General features: G+C 43.1%; 1 protein-coding gene across 1 annotated transcript in view; it reads right to left on the minus strand.

Annotated features, from left to right (window-relative positions):
* Positions 1-19,153, minus strand: part of shisa9a (shisa family member 9a) — a 68,453-nt gene continuing 49,300 nt past the window's right edge. Inside the window, exon 4 of the mRNA XM_034106946.2 lies at positions 1-9,645. Coding sequence (XP_033962837.1) covers positions 8,576-9,645 — 1,070 coding nt within the window. The 3' untranslated portion in view covers positions 1-8,575. The remainder of the gene's footprint in view (positions 9,646-19,153) is intronic.

A 19,153-nucleotide genomic window follows, 5' to 3' on the forward strand; every position in this document is an offset into this window, starting at 1 on the left:
TGCCACGTAAGAAAGTCAGAACAATGGTGATATACTGTCAGATGGCAAATCAACAACAAAAAATAACAAAATATCCCTGTCACCCCTCCCCAAAATAAGGACAAATTCATAGAAACACGATGGTAATATATTTCCGGGACAAAACGTCTGCTATATCTCTTTTTCTAACAATATTTGAATAGTACCAAAATACAGCTTCTCCATAACTTAATGTCACAAATCATGAAGTCAGTAAACAGTGAAAGGACGATGGGGCATCACGGTGCATATTATTATCATAAGCTACTGTGCAAACAATAGCGGGGGATGGGCTCTACCTTAGAAAATATGCTTTACTGGTTACGCATTAATGCAGTGTCGGGCCTTATGCATAAATACCACAAACTGGTCAGGACATCAAAAATAGACATCTCTTATAACTGTGTATGCAATGCATGATTAACACCAACAATGAGTTAATCAACGATTCTATAAAAGGATTATGCTCGCTAACGGTTAGTAGTCATATCGCAAATAGCTTATCGATTCTTAAAAGGTAATTAAAAATCTGGACCATGGTATTTTTTCACATCTGCTGTGATTGATATATAGCTTCATGATACAAAAAATCATACATACAAAGCACACCATAGGAGCAGAACCCTTTTTAAAACAGATGTCACAGGACGACAAACACGGTCTCTCCTCCGTGTGCAGAAGCTCCAGGGAGGTGAACACATTGCGCATAAAGACTGATGCTATACAAAGTCGTAAACATCGCTGACGAGAACCCCTTTTAATAAATATCGTTTTTTTTTTTTTTTTTTTTTTTTGATGCTCTTAATAGGCTGTCATGTTTACAACGCTATAAAGTCCAGCAAACGATAGAGGATAGAAAAGAACACGAGTGGAGGAGAACCTGGTATAAATGTAACTTGTGTTTGAGCCCTTTAGTGTCGTCCAGATGTGCTGTACATTTCCCTCTTTCTTATCATGAGAACGCTGCTCTTTCTTTCCGTAAATGAAGCCAGTATCTGCTGTTAGAAAGCGGAACAAAAGCAGACTTTCTTCACCGCCGCCCCACCAAGACATGAACATTTACAGACGACAGCATTGTCCTGATTCAGTCTGACATCAAGAACAATTCACATCATTAGCCTTAACGGGATACACGGTGTAAATAAACACTCGGCGCGACAGATGCAGACAAACACAAGTTCCAGCGCATGTGAGTAATATCCGATCAGTCTGACGGATACATGTGGGCCGTGCTTCATGATCAAAACACGTCTGTACTGTAAAAACACCAAATATGTTTGTGTGTGTGTGTGTGCCAACAGTCAATCTCTGATTCACAGCTTTTCAAAATGGAGCCGCTCACGTGCCACATATCCATAATTCAAAGCGTCCTCCCTATCAAGTGTTGACATTAAGTCCCTTTTCTGTCTTTTGTGTGCCACTGTGGACCGAAGCCTCGCCGCAGCGCCAAATCTCTTCCTCCACGTTTCCCTGGGTTTGGGTGATTAAAGACTACAGCGAGAACTCGTAAAGCCCCTCTGGCCTCTGGTCCCAGTACAGCTCTTTCTCTGTGTCTTATTGAATACGCCTTGTAGATATTCCTCAGTGTGGTGTCCTCCCAGCGGCTGGCTGCTCTGCTGAACAAGAGCCCTGATTTCCAGCATATCTTGTCTAATGGGGTTTTTATATGACTCGTCCGCTCGCTTCCTGCTAAAGAAGTTGGACCACAGACGATTTGAATCTCTCATTGTGATCTTGCTAGCCTCTTGCTGCTTCTCGATAAAGCGTGTGTGCACTTGTGGTAGTTTCAGCTTCAGTATTTTAGTTTTGTTATTTGCCTTTCAGCTTTTCCTCTTGTCTTGTTACGAGGCACTTCAAAGGTGGAAATATGTCTCATCTGCGTCTCTTGCACTTGAATCCAGGCAAAGACTCAAATCACTACCGGAGGAGCACATTTGAATTCAGCACAGTGGCGGCTACATAGCTAACATAGGCAGGGGGATCAGGCAGACTTTTTTATCATTTGTGCTATCAACTTTCACCAGCACATGATTGTGTTGTCTCATTGGTCTCTCCCTGCCTGCACTTTCATTATCAGTGGACCTCTTGCTGTATGTCCCTACTAGTGTCCTTCCCTCTCCTCAATTAGCTTTACTAACTGCTTCATTTGTGGAACGCGGCTTAATTGGTTGTTGGATTCGTCTCAAAGATAATCCGTGTGTATGGGATACGAGGAAACAGAACAGTAGCAATAAGAAGGAAACTATCCGTGTGTGCTCGACCCTCCCTACACGCTCACAACTGCTCAGCATCTGCTTACCAGTCGTGTTAACTTTAAGACTTTGGAGGCAGCGATGGAACGGATAGGGGCTGAGTGGGACCATGATTCATTTGTACTTGCGCACACTCAAATGATGACAGATCTGACCTTTGTGCATGCAGTCTGGAGCCTAAGAATCATAGTTCACTTGGAAAGAGCATAAGTGATAGTGACAATGACTTGTTGGTTGGGGCACCTGTTCACAACGTGGTGGCACGTATGAATGTCCACAGGAAAACAGTTGAGGTCAGCAGTAACGAAGAACTGGTGAAGCAGATTGGACCACGCCAAAACATGTTTGAGAATGCAGAAAAATCCTCCATTGTGACATCAAGAAAGGTAGCTGGTAGCTTGAAGGTGGGGTAGGTAAGTTTGAGAAACCGGCTCGAGATCGCTAGAATTTGAAAATACACAACCGGAGAAAATCTGCCACTTCCTCACAGAGCCCCTCCCCCAACACACACGAACGCGCACATGACCAATGAGGGCACGAGATAAGTTTGTGCCCCGATGGAAGGCTGACAGGCAGGTAGGCCATCCAATTGGTTGTACTTTTTACAGTATTACGGCTTCTACAGATGACATTATGGATTTTTTGTCAAAGCACTTCAGATATTCATTGCTATCGGGATGTTAAGAGCATTCCATGGAATATAACAAAAAGTGTATCTCGAGCCGGTTTCTGAAACTTACCTACCCCACCTTTAAGCTAGGTTTATGTTGCCAGGTTGAAAGTCTGCAACGCTTTGCAAAGTAAATTAATGGGACAAAACTTTCAAGCTAGCCATGTTTTAATTATGTTTGGAATGCAACGTGTCCTTGCCAGACATCAGACTTCAATTTAATAAGGTGAATGTTCTGATTGAAATTGAAAAGATTGCCCTATTTTATATCAGCTATAAACTCCAGTTCCCAAGGCCAAAGCACGCCCATCGAAAGCACTGAATAACCTCCAGGCTGCCTGCTCCACTGGCCTGATTCCTGCTCCTGCCCTGTGTTGCTGATCCATGTTCGGTGAACCGCTGCGCCCTCTAACTCGGGTCAGACTCCTATAATTAGGCCCATTGCACCTCCACTCTTCTTTTGACTTCCATTCAGGCATGGAGAAAAAGTATAATAGTGAAAAGCCTTTGTCAAGCAGAGCACCTACAGCGCAATCAGGACCTGAATGTGTGCAGCGGTGAGTTCACACCGAGTGGTCATCCTTCATTTTGGGACTCCTTTGGCCGTGTCACGGGAGGTAGGAAGACACAAAGAGGTGGAAGTGGTCACTGATACTTAAATGCAAGATTACCATAGAGTGGTGCAGGGATGACGTATTTACCAGGAAGTACGCTGCGCATGGGTTCCCTCCACAAAAAAGCAACAGGATTTCTCCATAGGGCTTTTGAAAATAGCTCGAAATAAGATCTGTGGAAAACGAACCTGTTTGATGAATCCACGTTCTGTTCAGCCGGATAATCTCCACATGTCTACCCTACTTTTATACATTTCGAATCATAAATCTAATCGACAGAAGCAAAATGCTAACGTTATGCTATAAAGGAACTACAGCCGAGTCCAGCAGCACGACTTCAACGCCACGCCAACTTAAGATCCGTATTCAAACATACAGATTCTAAAAGGTACGAGTTGAAGCGTTTGTTTGAACAGTTTCCCGGAGGCAGGGACTTGCTTTCAAGCAGAACAGAAACTAACTTAGAGGAGTGTTCACGTGTTCGGCGTAATGACGTACAACGGCCTCGACATCTTCTGTAGTCCTATTCAGCCACTTGTTAACAACCATCGTTTTTCAGACACGTGAACTCGTATCTGTATTTAATGTCGTAGAACAAAACGTGATCCGTCTCTTGAATCTGTGTCAACCACAGACGTTGTTTCGGGTTACTTTCCAAAACCCTATGGAGAAACCCCGAGACGAGGGAACCGGAAGTGGTAAAATGCTGACTCACGTCCGGGTTTTAGGACTCGTCACTGCACCACTCTATCGCCAGCTGGAATAGGGAAGGCTAGTCTGACGGATGGCCTGCAGACTACCTGTGTCCTTTAGTTTCTGCTGTGGCCTTTTTGGTCTGACTTGTGATGAAAAATGTCAGACATGACTGCCTCCTGAACCACTCATCTGTGGTCCTGACCCTATCAACCGCGACCCAGCCAGCGCTGCCAATTCCTCGCTTTCCATCAGGTTCATTTTGACTTTTACCGCCACGGGATGGGATTTTTTTGTGTGTGTGTTTTGTTTACCAACTGTTCCCTGCCTGCTTACCAATTGTTCCAGTGACTGCTTTTGCAGAGCTGAACGGGCTTTAGGGATGGAGCAGTACAGCATGGCAAGGAGGGTTCATATTTCCACATTTCTGCCCTGGTGGATTAAGTCAATTGGTTCTGATAATGCACATCCTGAGCAAACATTGACCTGCTTCTCAACTCTGTTGCAAACAAAACCACCAGCTGTCAAGAAAAGTATTAGGTTGAAGGGAAAAAACAATAATATTTGCAAAGGATTGTGAACTCGATTTATATACGATTTCTTTTGTTTGCCTTGTTTGTTTGAGTTTTGACTCCTTCAGAAACATTAATCATAAATTGTGATTCACACACACACACACACACACTGATGTAGAAAAAAAAAAGTTGTCAAGAGTGAGATGTGCGCAGTGTTCAAGAGGACACAAAATGGTATGAAATTGCAAAGTAAATTACATATCTTGGCGCACAGAATCAATCATATTTCCTGCTGGAACAATGCACAAGAGGGAAACAAATCATGCCTTTCAAGGTGGGCGGTGAGGCGGTGGATTATTATTATTTACTGTCTCGTCATGACTATCACAGAAAAGATTCATCACAGCCCCGATTTTAGTTTCTCGCAGATATCTCCCCATTCAGACATGAAGGGAGCCAAAAGAGAAGAAAAGCGGTAAAAATAAGTCAAAAAGAAATGGAATAAGAGAGAAAAGGCTATGTATATTATTTATATATATATATAAAAAGCATAATATCAGTTATCGCTACAAAGGGCCAAGGTCTGGAGTTTCACAGTCTTTCATGTACAACAGGCGCCGTTACAGTGCTGACTTTGTCTCCCCGCTGCGATGACGCCTGCCGCTCGGCACTGTGGGAGCGCAAGGGAAAGCAGAGTCCACCCTGTAATGTATTCTGTGTGTGTGTGTGTGTGTGTGTGTGTGTGTGTGTGTGTGTGTGTGTGTGTGTGTGTGTGTGTGTGTGTGTGTGTGTGTGTGTGTGTGTGTGTGAGAGTGTGTTAGCGGTCACACATTTTAATGCTCTGATGACTTCCTCAATCCTGTTCCATGCTTTCAATTTGGTCTCAGGTTTCCAGTCATGTGACCCTCGAGGCAGCGGGGGGGGGGGTTCACAGCATGAAGCGGGAAAAAACCCATCCCCTCCTGTAGACCCTCTTATCTTACGCTCATGGGCTAAGCTTTTTCATCTTTCGATTCAGAAGCTGTAGTATTAGACCCCCCCCCCTCTCCCTCAGATCTACATGCAGTCTGGATATCTCTGCAGGAGCTTCCAATCAAATGCGTCACACTGAAATAGTTTTGCTTATCCGATTGTCCGACACTATTTACAGGGTTTAAAATAGCTGATTTACACTCTTATTTTTGATTGTGCTTTGGTTAAATCTGCACATTCATTTGCAATAAATAACTGCCAATATTTCTCTAACCACCTTAAAGAACATAATCTGTCCTAATTTTGTTTACTTTTCCATTTTAAGGGACTTCGCTTTGTCTGATTACAATAGGCGCTTTCACACCGGAGTACTTTTCCCCGTACGTTTCCCGTTTGGTTCCGATAGTTCCTGGGATTTTGCGTTCACACCAAAAAGAGAACTTAGTTCATGAGAACTTTTACCCCCTTTTTAGTGCCTGCTAGAGGGGTGGTACTTTCCTGGGGAGAAACAAGTTCCAATTTCTGATTGGCTGGGCGAATTGCAAACCACGCCCCGTATAACTCGGAAACGTTTTTTGAAGCCGCCATTGTATTTGCTTGCATTAGCATTATTAGCATTATTAGCATTATTAGCATTATTAGCATTAGCCCCGCGCACCAACGCAGAGAGAATAACTTATAGAAACACAAAAGAAAACATGGGAGCAGTGGAGATGAGGAGGTGTTGGCGTTCTGGCGATTTACTCTGTCCCAACTCCGGGGACTTCCGGCCGGGGACTTCGGGCGGCAGTATACGCCGTGAAGTAGTTTGCGGCCTGCCAGTAAACCCAAAGCAGAAGAAGAAGAAGTGACGTCAGCGGCTTCATTTGCGTAATCCTCCCTCAGGGATCTTATTCCGGTGTGAACGCGATCAGCTCTTAGTTCCATGGGGGAACTAAGTGCTGGGAACTAAGTACGGCAAAGTACTTGGTGTGAAAGCGGCTAATGGGATCTCTTTCAAATGCATCTTATTCGCAAGTGTAAAGAGAGTCTTAATTATCTAAAGTGCTGCTTGTACCTCTAAATCAAAATTAAGACTGCAGCTGCTAATACATCTCTCACCATTAAAAAATAAAGCAAACAGGCTCAGAGAAACCCTAAGAAGATTTGGCCTATTTGTCAGATTTCTTTAAATATTTGAGTCATGTAACCCATTTGCTTTTCCTGCTGGTTGTGAAATACTTTTTTCAGCTCGAGTACAGTGAGTGATCTAATCCATCGTAGTTTCTTATGGCAGTGTTTTTTGTATTACCAGTTTAAGTAAAATACTGTTTTTATTTTTGTTTTGTCTAAAACTAGTTACGTTTATAATCCTATAAAAAATCTGTGCCAAAGTTTAAATTGGGTCCACCTATTGCAATATGTTAGGAATATAGTTATAACATTGACCAATATTGTATGTGTGGTCTGTGTTCTCTTAATCTAATACATACAATACATTTATTTCTCATTTATTAAGTTATTTTCTCTTCTTTCTGAATGATCAAGACCATTCCTGAATATTTTTAACACCATTTATTTATTGCTATTTAACACACAGACTTAAAAGTGGTATTGATTTACTTGTCAAACTCAATAGTTTACTGCTATATTGTCAATAGTTTTGTAATTGTGAAGTTTCATAATTCAAAAGTATTTATGGATCCAAAACTGTAACCTATCACTTACAAAAGTTAGATTGGTTTCGAGTGTTGTAGTACTGTGATGCTTATAATTCACTAACATGATTGTAATTTGGGGAAGCACTGAACATTTCTATGTTTTCGAAATAGAAATATAAAATGTAAGATGACACAAATCAAACAAAACAGCCTTCTATAACCGAATAATGAACATATTGGTGTCTTTCTTCAAGAAATCATTGTGATTAAACCCTGTGTTGCTATACTTGTTTCAACATGTTGATCTGTGATATGTTTCTGCGTGAGCTTGAATGTGTGTTTACTCGATGAAGCCTCTGCTAGCTGCAGCATCACTCCAGTGCTGCCTCCCTGCCTCGTATCCCTCCTCTGGACCAGCTGTCACCACACAGACGAGATCAGAACAGAACAATGCCAACGTGACAGCCGTTCTCTGTGCTGGAGCCTTGTGGAAAATGGCGACCTTCAGCTGCAGATCTCATGAAGACGCTTCTGAATAGCAACAGTACAAAGCCCTGCATGTGTGCAGTCCAACGCCCGGCGCCCTCGTCATGTCAGTTTCAAAGCCCTCAGGAGATTTGTGGGGTGAATCATGAGGGAATGTTATGTCTTCCAAACCATTCAACGCTTTGTTGGTTAGATGAGCAGAACTCATGTCGTGAGGTTTGTGGGTAAACTTGCTGTGTTTCCTCTGTCCCGCGATGCTTCAGTGCTTTACACATAATCCCTTATATTGCTTCTCAGGTTTGGTTCGTAAAGCCAATCCATTTTATTATCAGCAGTTTCCCACTTTATCATCCGTGTGAAGTTGCGCTGTAGATATTACAGAGTAGATATTAGCTGTGAGACAACACTCTAATATCTCCACAGGTGTACACACCCCCGCTCCGTAGGCTCTTTGAAGTTATGGTTACAGATGCCATCAAATATCATGCCATCCGTTTGGCAACAAAGGTCTGTGTAGTGATTTGATTGGTGAACTCAAGACACACTGTCACTGTCACTGTCCCACCACATTCACCAGTATACCAACGAGCCACACAAACACACATATATCTGCGCCTTTGACCAACGCAGGGGTTGGTGTCTGCACTCAGTGATTACTTGTGCCACCACTCCTCATGCATCCTTTCCCCCTTTTGTTTCTTCCTTACTTCCTCACTCACACAGTCACTTCTGTCTTGCTGTTGGTCACATAGTACGGCTGTGTGGGGAGGAAGTGTTGACTGTGGCTTTGGCCTCTGGTGCTTCGAAGCTGGTTGGGCTCCAGCACGGTACACTGAGGCCTCTTGTGGCCATAGGTCTTCCTCCGGCCCACAGTCTCAGTCCCATCCCAGGCCTTCATCCCCATCCCCATCGTATGCCCAGACGTAATTGTGTTGGAGCTGTACGCCATTGGGCGGCCCATTGAAGCCGAACCCGGGCCAATGGCGGTCTCATTGCCCCTGGAGATGCCCATGGACATCCCACCTGGCATGGTCCCTGCCATGTGGGCCAAGTTGGTCGCCCCGTGTCCTAGCGGCTTGCTACTGTGGCTGTGGCCATAACTGTGGGACTGAGGGTGAGAGCTGTGAGAGCTGTGGCCCAAGTGACCATGACTGCCTTTGTGTTTCTGGCCGTTCGCCTTGAGTCCGCCTCCTCCGAGACCGGCTATGTGCCGCTCTGTCGGGAGGGTTGAGTGGGAAGAGAGGCCGGGCATCTCGGTGACGTAGGTGGCCACCGGCTCAGGAGTCAGTGGACCCAGGGAGGTCATAGGGTTCATGGAGGTCATAGGGTTCATGGAGGTCATAGGGTTCATGGCGGTCATAGGGGTCATGGACGTCATAGGGGTCATGGACGTCATCTGGCTAAGGGAAGTCATGGGCGTCATTGAAGTCATGGGCATCATTGATGTCATTTGGGTCATGGAGGGCATCTGGTTCATGTTGTGGTTCATGTTGGGGTTCATGTTGGGGTTCATGTTGTGGTTCATGTTGGGGTTCATGTTGGGGTTCATATTGGGGTTCATATTGGGGTTCATATTGGGGTTCATGGAATTGGAGGCCATTTGGTTAGAAGTCATGGGGTTGTTGGTCATCGGAGGAGTCATCGATGACATGTTGCCCAGTGAGGGTCTGGAGTTACTCATGGAGGGTCTAGAGTTTCCCATTGGCTGGAGAGGAAGCCCACCTTTAGACGGCAGCTCCACCATCAGCCGGCGCTTGTTGTAGACTTCACCATTGTACTTGGCGGCTAACAAAAGAAGGAGAAAGGAACAGAGTTAATACAAATGTTTAGTGGACATAAAAGAGCAGCTAAAATGCATAGTTAAAATCTTTGATTAAACGATGAAATCTAAATGAATTTGCTTCCTCCAATTTGCTGTTTGTTGACTGTTGGTTGTGATAAAACAATACTCTCAGTGTGTCTACTGTGGAACAAACGGACAACACAGTTATGACTCATAAGACTTTCAGCTGCACAAATGCACACTTGCAGAAGTTTGGATAGAAAACATCCCATCCTTTAGTACTCCTACAATCTGAAACCCTAAATACTTTTACTTTGTTAGTCATCTACTGTTTCTGTCAGGGCTAGCGTACACAACGCCTGCAGAAAGAGACCTGTCGAGTGAGATCAAAAGAAAAGCCCAGTTCTTCTTCCTTGCCTCTTCCTCCTTTGTGAAACCAAGAATACATCTAATTTCTGTGATGTTAGAAGGTGTTCACTGTGATAACAAAATATTATATCCTTGTTGACCATCCTTTCTTTGTAGGGAGGAAATGAAGTGTATGGCACTTCCAGTGATAGAATGTTTTTTTTTTTGGATCGGGTTTTGCAACACACCATTTGCCAAGTTTAGCCTTTATCACCAGTTACAGAAAAACTACTTCAAGAACAAATGGTTGTCATTCTTCTAACATAATAATAATAATTCCTTACATTTATTATAGCGCTTTTTCAATGACTCTTTTACATATACACACATTACACATATATCATACATGCAATGGTCAGATACTGTGGACAATACCCACAGGAGCAAGTTCAGGTGAAGTGTCTTGCCCAAGGACACATGGTAGCATGTCCCTTGTACAGCTGTAGCTCAAAAACTATTTCCCTTTCCACATCATAAAGCAAAGATTTCAAGAAAACCTTGTGGAAAGCTTAAATTAATTTGGTTTTCAAGGTGTATGCTAAACAAGTCTGCAAGCCACTATGCACCCAACTTATCTTCTTGATTACTTGTAACGGACTTGGTCTGAGCGTTGTGGGCCAACTATGTGACTGATACAAGCAGATATAATGCATTTACAGCACTTAATTGATTATATAACTCAATAGACGAGCTAGTTAACCACTAGTTAGCTAAAATAACTTGACTTTATAATCAAAATGACTTGATTTGTATTAGGTTTGCTTGGATTGTCCTTAACAAGCCACATGATTTGATTGTCCAGAAACAGACTCAAGCTTCCTGACCATCACACCTTCATCCAACACAATGTAGACTTCAGGGGTTGCTTGACTACATCAAGTTGCATACACATCCCAAAGAGTGAGGAAATATACCTTCAGGATAAACAGACACGCACGGACATACTTATTCAAACCGGACAGTATCTATCAACCACGTCTCACTGTGATCGATGTGTGTGTGTGTGTCTCTTTAGCCTTGGAGCAGTCAGGCCTCACATTCATTCCTTCCCGTGTCAGTCGCTGTCAACCAGATACAGTCTTTCCTATCACTGCGAAACGAGACCTGTTTTCTCCCGTCAAATTCCCGTCAAACCGTCGAGTCATTACTCTTTAGCCCTTGTTGCCTTCACGTCCTTGAAGATAAAGTTAACACACTCAGCGAGTTTGCTTTTTCGCTGTAGCTATAAATCGACTTTATCACACTGTGAGCGGGGAGAGAAACGAGGAACAGCCGAGGTGTTTGCGGGGAGGAGGGGGAGCGCTAACTCGCCGCCAGACCGCCCCTGGGGATCAAACCTGCTCGGGCGACAGGTGAATCAATCCAGCGGCAGTCGGCTCACCGGTGCACACCTACAGCGGGGTACGTGAGTGGAAATTGAAAACACAGCTGTTACGCAGTGTGGGGTCTGCATGCCTCTGGCTTGGAAAGGCCAGCGTCCCACAGAGGCTGACGTGCATTATGCATCAGCAGATCAAGCACTGCATCTCTGGAGTGCCAATAATCACAAAGACATTATTAGGAATGGACCAATCTGTCAATCTGCGTTTCATCAGCCATCAGGTTTCCTGCTGGGGGAATTATTAGTTTTAAAAGTCTAAATTAACTTTTTTCGCAAATACAAAGCCTAATGTATTCCTGAGTCATAGTCATGTCATAGTGCTAGCAAAACACATCCATTATATAGACAAGAAACTCAAAATGGTTGTATTATTTGGCAGGAATACGCTAATACCATTAAGATATTGCATATTGGCACAGAATGAGGGATGTATGAACGGTATGTTTGTCTCTCTGTTAGAGTTTAGCTGATATCAGCACTGTGGAAACACAATTATGTCAGACAAAGACACTGAACTATGGGTGATTGTAAACCGAACAATAGGCTGTTCAAGACGCACGTTCTGACTTCGTGTGCCGGGTTATAAAAGGCTGAACAATGTGACATCGTATGGCTATTAACAGTAGTGGCGTTGCTCTGAGAATAGTGTTAGCGGGCTCGGATCAGTCTGTCTTTGTCTACTTGGAAATATCTAAACAATTATTGGTTGAATTGACATTTGCGACATTAATGGTGCCCAAGATTTATCCATACGGACTTTTGTGATTCTTGAACTTTTCCTTTTGTGGCACTACGAGGTGGACAAAAGTGTCGACTGGAAAGATTGAATCATTTGGTGAAAATATGCACAGTGCCCGACGTGTTTATCCTAAAGACTGGTGACCATCTGAATTGCTGCACACACCAAAAGCATTAAGCTCAAACCACTTCCTGTTAAGGTAACAGCCATGCTGCCACAGATCAATAACCAAACTGGCTTTCTACGTCCATGTAAAGGCATTACATGATGGCTGAAGTGTGAGGATATTTTTACAATCTACATGATTTCAAAAAAGGTTTGTCTTTTAATAATTTCCCACCGTTAAAGCTCTTTCGCGCCCCGCATACAAAACACTGAAAAACAGCAACAGGTGAGGTATAGAGGTGAGGTATAGAAGTCTGTAAACGAAGTCTTGTTGGGTGATCATTGTATTCTCTAAAGTAGTTAAACCCTAACCAAAAGCCATCAGGCTGGCCATGACAATCTGATTAACAGGCATTAAGAAACACGGTTGTCTTCTCAGGGTTTATGAACGTTTTTCAGATTTAGCGTTTGCATCCACCTTGAGGCATAGGTGGTCCTTTGTACGTGTAAAAGACGCATACCACTCTGCAATCCAGGAGCTTTTATTGGTATGTCTTTTTGCAGTTCGATAAATTGACCTTATATAGATGCACAGGGGGACAGAAGTGTGGCTTATGTCTCGATCAGCTGTGATGAGCTGATGATATGCAGCTGCAGAGTGAATGTAGACACACCCAGTCTTCCTGAAAGAACTTGCGCTGAGCTTCATTTCAATCTTGAAAAAAAAGATAAATAACACACATTTAAAATGCCCCACAAATAATAAATAAACACATTAACCGTATTACCGTGGGACATGGGGACACGGCAAATACATGCTGCCATCACATCGAAGTTAGAGGCCTTTGCAGATTTAAAACCAGTGCCAAATATGTAACATCTGTAAAGTCTTTGTAAAGCTACAGAAACAAACTCTCAATGGCCGCCAGTCTGCAGATCTCACACATCCATTTCCCAAAAGATGTAAAAAGATGTTTCCACTGCCGACAGTCGTTAGTTCAAACAGTTGTGAACACATTTAACGCAGAATGCTCATTCATTTGTTTCCCTGGACCACGATGGCTGCATCGTGTGGTCAGACCCCGGGTGGACCGCTCACTGATGAAGGCGATATTCATGTCCTTTTGAAGCACATGAATAATAGGTTAGCGCATAAGAGATAATGAATTAGGTAACTGCATACTTTTCAAACGTCACTCTTAGCGAATTCAGAGCCATTAATACCAGCTGCTAAGCAACGCTGCTATTGTTTTCACCTATTGAGTCTGCATGTGTGTGTCGTCATGGCAACGTGGTCCTGAAGACACACAGAGGTGCTTTTGAGTACTTTGCCTAGTGTTTGAATGCATGCGGATAGATTTTGTCAATCACAACCGTGCACGTGTTAGTGTCCCTTCTCATCTGTTGTGCAGGTTCCATACGATACGTGAACTGGTTAAGTGAAGAGCAGAAGCCACTTCTCAAATGTTACACAATCCTTTCCCACGCCATTGCTGTCAACACCTATCCATGCTGAACGTTGCGAAGATATTATCGATTGGTGTGTGGCCAAAAGTGCAATATGCTTCAGAATGTAGCTGACAGAGAGCAGTGCTTTTGTCCCGTGGATTTTATTTTATTTCAAGATTTTTAATTACGTTGCTAAACTCCTTGAAAAGGTCCTCTTCCTTTTCTCCGAGGCACACGACAAGGCAGCGGATGGCTATAGTTCTCTGCGTACTTCAATTGTATTGTGCTATTTTTGAAAAAGGAAAAAAAGAGAAATGACCTAAATGAATATATTCTGAACTGCCAACGACTTGCATTTCAATGACAACTCTAAATAAGGATCCTACCTCAAGAAGCATCCTTGATCTGCTTCACGAGATTCATTTGTAATAAAAAGCGATATCACAATAGTAACCAAAGTATTGTTACTCTCACAGCAGCCTCTACTACTTTGTGTCCTCTCACAGAACTATTCACAGTTCAAAGGCTGCTAGTTTTGGTCAAACAGCAATTTGCCATACGGTGCAACGACAAGGCTATCTGCTGTGTTTGAAAGACAAGAGACGACACTCACCTTAAAATGTCCTTTGTATATTTCTATTTGTCTTAACTGTGGGACCTTGTCCCCGCATGTTAAGTGGGAGTGGACTTGAAATCCTTAACTCAAGGTGTAGAACAATTAAGTCATCAAGCCAATTGCATTACTTACTACAACTTGAATTTAGTTTTAAGTCAATTAACGCAGAAATCAGAAATCAGAGTTCACACAATATTAAGTTGATAATTGCCAACATTATTACGTCAACACAATTTATAAATTAATGTTTGCAATTTCAAATGTTTATCTAAATCAATTAACTCACATTTTTATCTTGCAACCGTGCATTTAATTAAGTGGAGGTGAAAGGTCGCCTGAATTCGTTTTCAGAGTGTAGGCTCGGGGGATAGTTCTCTAATCACCACTCAATGTTCTTCGTACTTCTGTGGAGTGATGAGGCCGAGCCGAGACGCCAGACTCAAACTATATGCTTCTAATAAACATATTAACACACACATATTAACACACACACTTCTCACAGCTTCTGCTGCCAGGCTCCTGTGCTGCATATCTCCGGACAGCTTTCCAATCATTTCACAGGAGCCCCTTTGAAGACCACTTGTGGAATGGAAATCTGTCAGTCAAGTGTGAACCACCTGGGGCAAGGGCGCTCACTTCAATTACAGAAATGGAATCAGATATGAGCCCTCTAAGGGAGGGTCGAGATTAGAAGCCCGACGATTCTCTAAAGAGCGATATGGAGCTTGATGTATTGAGGAAAGGGGGGGATCGGGGGGTGGGTGAGACGAGAAATGCAAAAAGAACAGGTGAGGGGAAAAAGCGGATGATATAGGCGCCGATGTGAGTGAAGGGAGAAGAGGAGAGAGGAGGGAGGGAAGGAGAGAGGAAATGAAGAAAGACTGGAGGAAAACGAGTCACAATACACAAAAGGTTTTAAGTGCAAACGGGAGAAAAAAACGGTTGGGGATAAGTGGTGAGTGGAAGACGAGGACCATTTCGAGAATAAAGAAGCAGAGCGGGAGAAGTGGGTTGGCAAAGATAATTGTAAGATGTGCTGAAAGGTTTGAATGTCATTTCTACAGCGCTGCCCGGATCCATTTGAGTCCACGGAGAGAGGCCCCGTTTGAACCCGTGGAGTTGGAACCACACGTTGCTCATTTCACCCTGTTGCTGTGTGTCGCCTCATCAATCTGCCGTGTGTGATTATGTAAATGAGCTGTGTGGTTGCTCCAACGTCATTGGCTGCGCATCTCCTGGTCCGCCTCTGAAGATGATGGATTGACGTCATCCAAGGCTCTGTTGAGGAACAGACGCCTCTCGCTACTTGCTCGTCGTTCTGTGTTTGACTTGCGGGGTCGTATCGATTGTGATTCTGTTCACTCGTATGTGCTTAGTGTCGTGTTGATATATGTGTTTAGAGTCGAGTGTTCAGTTACCTTATTTAGCGGTGTTTTCTTACAGCTTCCTTTATTTAGTTGTTCCACTTTTAGAGTGAGGTTTTGTCTCGTTCTCTATATTAGTATGTATTTCTTCTGTTTGCCTTTAGACTCTTTTTTTTGCCTTCCATTTTGTTTCACGCTTTTACAATAAAGCCATTTATAATTATTACCAATTCCAATCTGGTGTATGTTGCTTTCCTCTTCCCCTAGTCGGGACAATCCCATTAACTTGTAATCCTGTACACTTTATTCCGCTCTCAACCGTTTTCCCGAGCCTATCGCAGCTGTTTTAGATCGATTTCACGAAGGCAGTCCCTGCTCTCAGAACGTTTTAAAAATCATCTTGCAGAGTTAACACTGCTTCAGAATAATAATCATTCACAGTGAACATTTAGTGTGCTGAGAAAGTGCTCCCGTGTTCATGTGAACCAATAGAGAAAACGTGCCGTCCCCCTCGGTTGGTTTCTCGGTGTCACAGTCGGATTCAGAGACAATTCTTAATTAGATAAATATAAAAGGGGTTATAGTTTCTGGCTTTCACTTAAGTGCACTGTACACCGAAACCATTAGCTTTCTGAAATGCAAAACATAGCTGGCAGTTATGAAAGTAAATAGTCTTGGCCAGGGTCATTATCCAACTGAATGAATCAGAGGAAAGTGTGTGGGAGTACGCAGCTACTGTATTTGAAATATCTAATCCAGGGCGTCCGCGGGGTCTTAAGAAGTATTAAAAGTTGATAAATCAATTTAGCGAAAATGAAGGCTATTAAAAAGTAATTTTCCAAGGTGTTACATTTTGTAGCTTGTTTCAATAAGTATCTAAATGGTCCAGAGAGGTTGTGTTCTGCAGTCTGCCTGAATGTAGTCATGGCGTAGGTGTGTAGTGTGATTCTGTGGAGTTTATTGATGGCTTCCCGTTGGGTTTGACGTCATCTGAACAGGACATCGCACGCTCACTGCTTGATAGCGCTCGAAGGTCCGTTTACGCCGGTTGCTAAGCAACATCGTTATGGGGGAATGCAAGTCTGCGTCCAAATGGTTGGAAGATAAGGAGGAAGGACAATCAATACTGTATGTAGTCAATGTGAGGTGAAGTGCGTCGCCAAGGTAACCGGTTAGAACTCCAAGCGGCGATGAGGTCTTAAGATGTATGGGCAGGGTCTTAAGAAAAGGTCTTGAAAGGTCTTACATTTCACTTCAGGATTCCTGCATACACCCTGTAATCGTATTTATTTGGAGGAATGTCAGAGTCTTCAACCAGTAGGAAAATTATGAAATCAAAGTTTATTCAGTGACCGACATCAATGGCTTATGTAAACCAGATTCGATGATATCGAGTAAAGAATGTCAGATAATTGTCTTCGCAATGAAAAACCAAGTTGTGTTGGTTAGTGTTTGTTCGCCTGCGCTGGAGTGCGTCGGGTAGGAAATATTTACAAAATGCCTTGCCTTGTTCTCAATAGTTAACAATCCAAAATGGGACCAAAAGCTTGCCTTATTTAGAAGACAAGATTATTCTAGTGTGTTGAATGGTTCCACCTTTTCCTTGGATTAACGTACCTTTTACTTATGACATAACATTTTGTGGACTTTACGAATTGCAATTCTCATGTGAATTAATTTCCCTTAACTCACGATTGTGACCTCACTTCGATTTTTAGCAGAACAAATCCATTTGACTTTTCACATCATGCACTATTCGTGTCTCGTCAGGTTGACTTCCTTGTAACTACAGACTTGGAAAAAAACAATGTGGAATACATATTTTAAAACTGTTCTCTCAATTTGTAATACTTCCATTAATCTAGCCACAATCATCCTTGTTCGTTTGTATCCTCAACCTGCTTCATCTTTTTCCCTGAGACTTCCCAAAATGCCACCCTCTGTCCCCGCAGCGTGAGCGGCATCCATCTGTTGGTTTTAATGTGTGTTTGAGATGAAAGGAAAGCTGCAGCCTAACATCACAGAGGAAGATGTTCCAGTTGGGAAACAGTGGGGTTGAGTCCCTTCCTCAAATTGCAGCTGCACTGCACTCTGATATATTGAAGCTTCTGTTAGCACATCAATTGGCATCTTTCCTATGATGTATATATTCTCTCCTTCTTGATTATTGGTGCGATATATCGAGTTGAGAAAGAATCCCTTTGTTCTCTGACCCTCGGGGACCGACACCGCCATCGTCTTCTGTCTTCAGCACGTCAGATAAATGAACAATTTTCTGCAATCAAACACAGCTGTAGCTGAAAAATATATTTTGTGTGATGTCTATATTTGCCCTGCATTCTGGGAGTGAACAGAAATACACCGCCGCACGATATGACAACATGTGCCAGGGTCCAGGACTCGGGATGACAGTGTTAATCACCGTTTTTCATGATGTGTAATTTCTTAAAGCTCAAACATGATGTGGTCCACTTCTCACTTATTATTCATCCGTTTCTGATTTCAATTTCGCCGGCAATTATATAAACTGCTCCTATAATTACACAGCCTTGCTTCCAGGGCATAAAGCAGTACAACAAGCATGATCATGGATTACTGTAACATGTCTGGGGATGAGTCACGGTCCTCCTGGTGGAGGGAGTCATATTTATATTTACAATCAAGAGAAAGTTCACACCTATTTGTCACCTGAGTCTAATATGTCTTGCTCAGCTGCTTGGCATGCAGGGGTAGGCTTTTTAAAAGATGAGCTGATTGTTTTTTAATAAATACAGACAAACGGCATCTTGCAGCTGTTTGTGCTGATTTATCGATGTGTGTGTTTGGATGGTATCTGGCGTGAGTGGGCTGCAGGTAAGTGAGGGCAGGGCACCTGTCTAGCATCAACAAGCTGACACACGCACGCACAAATTCACAAGTCAATCTTAAATGAATTCAGGTTATGAAATAGTGATGCCGCTGCCAATAGCATATGGGCATGGTGAGGAGAATTTAAATCAGCTGCAACTAAGAAATGAGCTCATTGAATCTTGTGGCATGCATTAAGCCAGGGGTGGGGAACCAAATTAAGAAATCTAGACCGCAAAATAATTAAACAAGCGAGTGCCTGTTTTTACTGGCCAAGGTCAGGGTCCTTGAACACAACATGAGCCTAACGTGTGTGGTATATGTCTCGTCCGACAGGGGTTTAGAGCTGCGGGAGAGCACCAGAACGCCGCTCAGTAGCCATAAGGAGCCGTACACATGCCACAGTTTCTGCGTGTCTGTGTCTTTAGTTGAAAGCCCAGTGGCGATCTGTTCATCTGTCATACTGATCATACAGTCAATAGCTTTGTTGTTATTAGCATCTGGTTAGCTAGCTATGCTAACGAATATAAGAAGCTTTTTCCCCAACCAGTGAGGTAAAGGCACATCTTTATATGATCATTATAGTTATCAAAAAATAAGA

Source organism: Pseudochaenichthys georgianus, chromosome 19 (assembly GCF_902827115.2).
Source record: "Pseudochaenichthys georgianus chromosome 19, fPseGeo1.2, whole genome shotgun sequence".
NCBI lineage: Eukaryota > Metazoa > Chordata > Actinopteri > Perciformes > Channichthyidae > Pseudochaenichthys > Pseudochaenichthys georgianus.